We start from the raw sequence: 8,221 nt of genomic DNA on the forward strand, positions 1-8,221 counted from the left end.
ATTGTGTCCACGGATGTCATTGATGCTTAGAGTTAAAAACTCATTGAAACCTAGGGCGGGATTAGGGCTGAGAAGGTGTTCAGGGACATAGAGATAAATATTTCCAGATTCTACTTTGCATCAATCATTTGACTGTGAAAAGACTGGGAAATTGCGGTCAAGCCAGTTTTCCACATAAATTCAAAAGCTGCAGATGCTGGAAATCTAAGAAAAAAAATCGACTGTGGAGTGAAAAACAGATCTCTTTGTATCGATGTAGCCAGAGTGTTTCCATCAGTTTCTAAATTTACTTCAAATCTGGTAGCGGTGAAGGGCAATTAGAGATTGAAGCGGATATTTAAATGAGGCAAGTCACTGGAATTTTCGTTCTGTCGTTCAGCAATTGAAATGAAGCAGTAACACTGGCAACCGTGTCAACACTTCAAACGTGCTTCATTGGTTGTAAAGTGGTTCAGAACGTCCTGAACCAATGAAAGGCGCTATTGAAATTCGAGTCTTTATCAAATTACAGGAATCATTGTTTGCCTCCAATGGCAGAATAATGTTCAACTGAACTGACACTTGTTCTGTGTCATTCGTTTTGGGCCAGTCTCAAATTCTCATTAACATCATCTCTGAAATTCACGACTTTCTCTCGCTCTCTGTTTTTGCCTCGTAGGTTCGCTGGGAAACATTCAGTGTGCATAGTAACAAGAGAGATCTGGGAATAACTTCGGGAAACTCGTGGGCTCCAATTCTTTGCTCCTGTTTTGCATCATTCCTAGCAACCTCCAAAGAAGGCGAGTTAGTTCGGTATAATAAGTGAACAAGGGTCATTAATTACCCTGGTTTCCGTGAGGTGTGTAAACAGCAGTAAAGGTGACGTATGTGCGCTCTCTCTCTCTCTTTCGCACACAGTGCAGGTTTACAAATCACCAGACTATGTTTGTGTAATTTGCAGAATTAAACGGCCGATCTTGATGTTTATATAATTACAAGAAGCCCGTGGCAGAGTTTGCCGTGTTAAATGTGGAGCTGTGTCTGCAATATCTTTCAACACATTCAAGGCAAAGACTATTTCGCCCGTGTCGGATAATCGTTACCACACAGACTCTGTAGTCAGAAACAGGCGGTGTCTTTTTTTTTAAAGGGGGCGGCATTATGTTTAAGATTCGTTAAATAAGCCTCATCACACCCTCGCCTCATGTCTGTACATCTCTCCAGCAGGTAACCGTGTTGGAACCCAGCGCAATGCAGAGTGGAGCAGCTGGTAGGTCCGACCCTCTGGCAACTTTGACAGAAGAGCAGGTTCAGCAGCTAGAAGATAATTTCGCCCGAATGAGACAGCCGGACGCCTCGTCGCTGATGCTGATCGCAGCCGAGTGTGGACTCACGGAGGAGTTAACAGCAGTAAGTGAAACCAGCATACACACTTACAACAGAGCGGCAGCTCCAGAGCCTTGAATTTTTGGCTGGGGGTAACATCCAACGACTGTGATCCGGACTTCCACAACTAGGCTGCTCCTGGCTTCCTATTAAATACCATCTTGGATTTAGAATATTCGTCCTTAATCTCCAGCCCTTTCAAAATATTCTCTTGGCCCCGTTTTTCATTCATAATACTTTGTAACTGTTCCATTATCTTCCATGAGCAGGCTCTGGAAATCTCTATTCCTTCTGCTTTAATGTCTTGCTTTATGCTGCTGTGGCTATTTATCGGGTTTGGATTGCAATACTCCCATGAAGCGCCCCGTGTTGTTATGCTCCGTTGAAGATGCTGTGTAAATTGTGTTACTGTGCTACGCTGAAAGGGTTCAAGTATGTTTTGGGAGTTTCAAGACTAAGATAGTATCTGCTTCCATTTTTTATTAATGGCAACTAATCCTTGGTCTTCAGGATATAAAGTTAATTGAATCTCCTTTTTATGGGAATTAGTGTGTAATCTCCTAGAATACAAAAAGAAGTCTTGTGAAAAATTCATTGTACAAAATGATGTAATGTGGACAAGACCTAGGTTGGGGAATTGTATGATGAAACTTCCTGGAATGATATTTGCCTGCCTCCAGGTTTGGTTTAACAAGTGTGCAAATTCTAACTGCCATCAACTAGCTAAACCCCTGGTACAATCTTTACACCTATGGGTTGGTATTTTTAAACACCATGTGGGATATCAGTTTCAAATATGGACAATTCCCAATTTCCCCCCTCTCTCCACCAAAAAAAAACCCAGATATGCTGCTTGACCTGCTGAGTTCTTCCTGCAGGTTTTTCCAGATTCCAGCAACTGTAGACACTTGTTTTGCCAATATGTCTCGCCTTTGGCCCACAAAACTGGAAAACAACACTCTTTAAAACATTTTGAATACTTATTCACAGTTTCTGGCCCATTACTCTCCAAAAGGGCTGGTATGATTGATTTTGGGCCTCCTTTTTTCACTGATGGGTAATTCCTTAGCACAAACAATAAGATCTGATGCTGTCTGCAGAATATGGATTTAACCATCAATGAATACCAAATATTTTCAGATATTGATAGAGGTATATAAAATTATGATGGGTATAGATAGAGTGAATGCAAGCAGGCTTTTTCCACTGAGGCAAGGGGAGAAAGAAAAACCAGAGGACATGGGTTAAAGGTGAGGGGGGGGAAAGATTAAAGGGAACAGTAGTGGGGGGGGGACTTCTTCACACAGAGTGGTGGGAGTATGGAATGAGCTGCCAGACAAGGTGGTAAATGCGGTTTCTTTTTTAACATTTAAGAATAAATTGGACAGATACATGGATGGGAGGTGCATGGAGGAATATGGTCTGCAGGTCAGTGGGACTAGGCAGAAAATAGTTTGGCACAGCCAAGAAGGGCCAAAAGGCCTGTTTCTGTGCTGTAGTTTTTTTTTGTTTTTTCTATGTAAAGAGAGATGAGAGTGGATATCAGACCACTGGAAAAGAATGCTGGAGAGGTAGTAATGGTGGGGGGGGGGGGAACAAAGAAATGATGAGCACAGTAAGTATTTTGCTCTCTTCACTGTGGAAGACACCAGAAATATGACAGAAATTTGAGTGTCAAGGGCTAAAAGTGATGGTAATTGCTATTACTAAGGAGAAGGTACTTGGGATGCGGAAAGGTCTGGAGGTAGATAAGTTATTGAGATCAGATGGACTTGCACCCCAGGGTTCTGAAAGGGGTAGCTGAAGAAATTGTGGAGGCATTAGTAATGATCTTTCAAGAATCACTGGATTCTGGAATGGTTCTGGAAGACTGGAAAATTGCAAATGTCACTCCACTCTTCATGAAGGGAGGGAGCTAACTGGGACACCATGGAGGTTCCGGTACAGGCGAACAGGAACTAGGCACAAGAAATTTTAGAAGTGTGGTTCTCTTCTGATAACTCAGTAAACAAGATCATCTTAAGGGGTAGCCAATCAGGACCAAGGCAAGTGATTGGGGGCCTATCTAAATGTGGCCCCCCCCCAGAGAGAAACAGCAACAACTGCTCATTGAGGATGTCACCTCGACTGGTGATGAAACATCTGCAAGCTAATTGCCAAGCTCAATGGATGTTCTTTATTTGGATTTTCAGGAGGCCTTTGGCAAGGTGCTATCAATGAGGCTGCTAAGAAAGATGTGTCCTGTGGTATTACAAAAATAAATACTAGCATGGGTAGAAGATTGGCTGACTGGCAGGAAGCAAAGAGTGGGAATAAAGGGGGCCTTTTCTGTTTGGCTCCTGGTGACATCTGGTGCTCCACAGGGGTCAGTGTTGAGACTGCTTCTTTTCACATTACATGTCAATGATTTGAATGACAGAATTGATTGTTTTGTGGCCAAGTTTGCAGATGATATGAAGACAGGTGGAGGGACAGGTAGTGTTGAGGATGCAGGGAGTCTGCAGAAGGACTTGAACAGATTAGGAAAATGGGCAAAGAAGTGGAAAATGGAATATAGTGTAGGGAAGTGTATGGTCATACACATTGGTAGAAAAAATAAAGGTGAAGACTTTTTTTCCTAAATAGGAGAAAATACAGCAATCAGAGGTGCAAAGGACTTGGGTGTCCTTGTGCAGGATTCCCTAAAGATTAACGCAGATTGATCAGCTGGTAAAGAAGGTAAACGCAATGATGGAATTCATTTTGAGAAGACTAGAATATAGAAGCAATGATGTAATGTTGAGGCTTTCAAAGACCACACTTTCAGTATTGTGAACAGTTTTGGGCCCTTTATCTAAGGATGTGCTAGTAATAATATAACATTATATAGCACCTTTCATACATTGATATAGGCTCAATGTGCTTTACAGATTGTAAAGATAAATCAATATAGTCAAAAATAACAAAATTAAATCATAAGTAGAGTCAAACATTATACAGAATAAAATGTAATCGAATATACCAATTTATATAAATGTGATCAACATCAATAGGTATTAAGTAATCCTATAAGTAGACTAAATATTTGGTGGAGAGAATAGGTTTTTAGAAGCTTTTTAAAACATTCCACAGTACTAACCTGGTATATTTCAGTTGGGTGAGTATTCTAGATTTTTGGTGCATAAGAGCAAAAGACCACATCACCAGTTCTTGTATGCTTGGCTCAAGGAACACTAAGATTATCATTAGGGAAGTAAGAGGATAGGCATTCCAAAATATATGGAGGAGCTAGATCACTCAGAGCCTTGTACACAGTTAAGAGTATTTGTAAATTGATCCTAAAGGACACAAGCAGCCACTGTAATGATGCCAAAACCAATGAAGTGTCCTCAGTTTTTCTTTGTTTGGTAAGATTCTTGCTGTTGCATTTTGAACAAGCTCAGCCAATTTATATCTATCTAAGGAATCTGATAAGAGCCCATTACAGTCATCTAATCAACTAAAAACTAAAGTGTGTATCAATTTTTCTGCATCTTGAGATGATATTGGAGAGGGGTCAGAGAAGGTTCACTAGAATGATCATAGGAAAGAAAGGATTGATGTGGGAGCAGCTTTTGATGGCTCAGCCTGTACCTGCTGAAGTTTCGAAGAATTAGGGGGCATCTCATTAAAACTTATTGAATATTGATAGGACTATATAGAGTGGATGTGGGGAGTGTGTTTCCTATAATGGCAGAGGTGGTTTGATGCACAGAAAGTGCTGGTGAGGAAGGCACCACCCCCCCCCCACCCCCTGGGGAGCAGACATTCCATTTGGCTGAGATGAGTAAGACCCTGGCCAGGATTAACCCACATAAAACTGCCGGGCTTGAAAATATACTCGGTCGAGTTCTGAAAGACTGCGAGCCCAGCTGACGGCAGTGCTGACAGATATATTCAACATCTCTCTAGAACAATCCATTGTCCCGTGGGTTTTCAAGATGGCAACCATCATTCCAGTGCCAAAGAAGGTGACAGTAACCTGTCTAAATGGCCGTTATCCATTGGCAGTGACATCAACCATTATGAAATATTTTGAGCGGATGGTCATGGAGCACATTAAAGTCTTTCTCCTGGCTACATTGGACCCTTTCCCATTTGCTTGTCGCTCAAATTGATCCAGTGATGATGCAATAACCTCTGCCCTCCACTCTGTCACGTTCCATCTGGAAAATGGGATCTCATATGCCAGACTGCTGTTTATAGACTCCAGTTCAATGTTCAACAGCATCATACCCCAGAAACTGGTGGGAAACTGTGTTCACTGGGTCTCAACACCTCCCTCTGCAATTGGATACTCAACTTCTTGACAGTAAGGCCACAGCCTGACTATATGGGCAGCAATGTCTCTTGTCCCATTGTGCTGAGCATGATCACTCCCCAAGGCTGTGTGTTCAGCCTGTTGCTGTTCACACTTGACGCATGACTGTGTGGCTGGATCCAGCTCAAACCATGTCACCAAATTTGCGGATGATGAAACAGTGTTTGGCCTTATCAAGAACTATGATGAGACGGATAATAGAGAGGAAGTGAAGTGGCTGATGGATTGGTGTGAGATGACCAACCTAACCTTGAATGTGGAGAAGACAAAGGAAATAATTGTGGATTTCCGGAAGGTGCGGACAAACTATTCCCCTCTACAAAGACGTGGCCCACTCATAGAGAGAGTTAAGTGCACCAAGTTACTGGGAACTCACAACACAGATAACCTCACTTGGTCCCTTACTAGAACCTCCCTAAACAAGAAGACACAGTAGCGCCTCCAGTCCCTAAGAAGATTGAGGCAAGCAAATCTCCCCTCTTCTTCCCCCCCCCCTCCCCACCCCATCTTAACAGTGTTTTACAAGAGCACCATTGAAAGCATCCTGACAAGTTGCATCTCCATCTGGTATGGGAACAATCAAGCATCAGATCAGAAGTCCCTACAAAGGACTGTGAGAACAGCCAAGAGGATCGTACAGGTACCCCACCATCCATCGGGACATTTATCAGGAGTACTGCATATACAGGGCCCTTAGTACTATGAAGAATCTCATCCATCCATACACACCTTCTTTGACTTTCTACCATCAGGCAAGAGATTACGATGCATACAAACCAGAACGGTCAGGATGAGAGATAGCTGCTTCCTCCAGGCCATTAAACTTCATTTGACTCTAGGACAAGAGGGCACAGCATCAGAATAGAAAGATGTCTCTTTAGAATGGAGAGAGGACAAATTTCTTTAGCCATAGGGTGGTGAATCTGTGGAATACATTCCCACAGATGCCTGTGCAGGCCAAATCATAGGCTATATTTAAAGTCGAGACTGATTAGTTCTTGATTAGTAAGGGCATCAAAGGCAGGAGGTTGGACTTGAGAGGGATAATAAATCAGACAGGAATGGCTGAGCAGATTTGATGGGTCAAATGGCCTAATTCTGCTCCTTTGTCTTGTGGTCCAAAAGGCCCATAGTAGTAACCTGATCTACCTTCTGGGTTAGAAAGGTGGAGTGAATAGCAGCTGTAGTAGATGTTCAAACAATTAAAACAAACTGATTGGATTTTCTTAAATTTTAGGAGTGTCTCTGGGTGAGATGCAGGAACTGCTGAGTTTATGGTTTACTACAATTACCAAATGATGTGTCCAGCTTACATAATTCTACTGTTGTTACTTCCTGTTTAACCCTATGAGCCCATAACTGCAGCCAATGCAATGCCCCATTTAATGATACAAGTATGACAATCTTGGTCTAAATTTGAGAAATCTACAGTCTTCTACGGTAAATTGATTAATCCATTTGGCATGCAAGGAATTTTGAACATAGATCAGATTGGTTTGCATTTAATTTAGATATTGTGTTATGCAATACAAATATTAAGTTCATAGTTCTGCAAAGTATTAATTGATCATTAACTGACAATAGTTATTTCCACTATTTTTGAATCTCTTAGCAATGGTTCAAGCAGCGCATTGCAAAGTGGAGACAATCAGAAGGCTTTCCTGCAGAAAGTGGATCTGTCAAAGATTAAAGAAATCTGAATATGACCAGAAGCACCAGATGGAATCATTCTACAGTGCAGCTAACTACTCCACCCTTCACCGCCTCCACTCAGCCCAAGGGTCTCCTGGATTAGGGTGTGAGCAGAATGCTGACTTATGCTGTTTGGTATATTTGTGGAATTTAAATTCATATATTGCCTAGTCTGAGACTCATTCTCTTAGAAGTGCTCATTTATAATGTACTAATTATAGCTTATAATGTTATTGTTTAGCTAAATAAGTTAACAGGGTTTAAGTGCAATTACATCATAATTGTGGAAACATTATATAATATAATTTGAAGTTGAGTACTGGAAGCTTTTCATTGTCTAAATAAAACGACCTTTGACCAGTCACAGGTTGCTGACACAACCTGCAACCAGCTTCTTGTGGGTAGTGAAATTTTTGAGAATTGCCTTGAAGACATGAGACATTTGTGAATTTCACAGTTCAAAGTTCAAACACAGCTGTACACGAAAGCTTCATCGATTTATTGTTGGTCTGTCAGAGGATTATTACTGCTGAAGACTGATATATGAACCATAGAAAACATACAGCACAACACAGGCCCTTCGGTCCACAAAGCTGTGCTGAACATGTCCCTACCTTAGAACTACCTAGGCTTTACCCATAGCCCTCTATTCTTCTAAGCTCCATGTAGCCAGCCAGGAGTCTCTTAAAAGACCCTATTGATTCTGCCTCCCCCACCACTGCCAGCAGTCCATTCCATGCCCTCACCACTGTTTTTTAAAAAAAAAACAACTTACCCCTGACATCTCCTCTGTACCTACTTCCAGCACCATAAAACTATGCCCTC

General features: G+C 41.8%; 1 protein-coding gene across 1 annotated transcript; it reads left to right on the forward strand.

The window, feature by feature from the left end:
* Positions 1 to 818: 818 nt before the first annotated feature.
* hopx (HOP homeobox) lies at positions 819 to 7,801 on the forward strand. Its single transcript, XM_063045084.1, has 3 exons — positions 819 to 838; positions 1,204 to 1,389; positions 7,317 to 7,801. Exons 2-3 carry the CDS (start codon positions 1,231 to 1,233, stop codon positions 7,392 to 7,394), a joined length of 237 nt encoding a protein of 78 aa, XP_062901154.1. The 5' UTR covers positions 819 to 838; positions 1,204 to 1,230; the 3' UTR covers positions 7,395 to 7,801.
* Positions 7,802 to 8,221: the final 420 nt, after the last annotated feature.

The sequence above is a fragment of the Mobula hypostoma genome, chromosome 4 (assembly GCF_963921235.1).
Source record: "Mobula hypostoma chromosome 4, sMobHyp1.1, whole genome shotgun sequence".
NCBI classification, from domain to species: Eukaryota; Metazoa; Chordata; class Chondrichthyes; order Myliobatiformes; family Myliobatidae; genus Mobula; species Mobula hypostoma.

What these genes read in the sequence shown, in the direction of transcription:
- hopx (XM_063045084.1), top strand. Translation starts at nt 1,231, where the DNA reads ATGCAGAGTGGAGCAGCTGGTAGGTCCGACCCTCTGGCAACTTTGACA. An exon ending in TCACGGAGGAGTTAACAGCA is followed by an intron (nt 1,390 to 7,316) that starts GTAAGTGAAACC and finishes TGAATCTCTTAG; the next exon opens with CAATGGTTCAAGCAGCGCAT.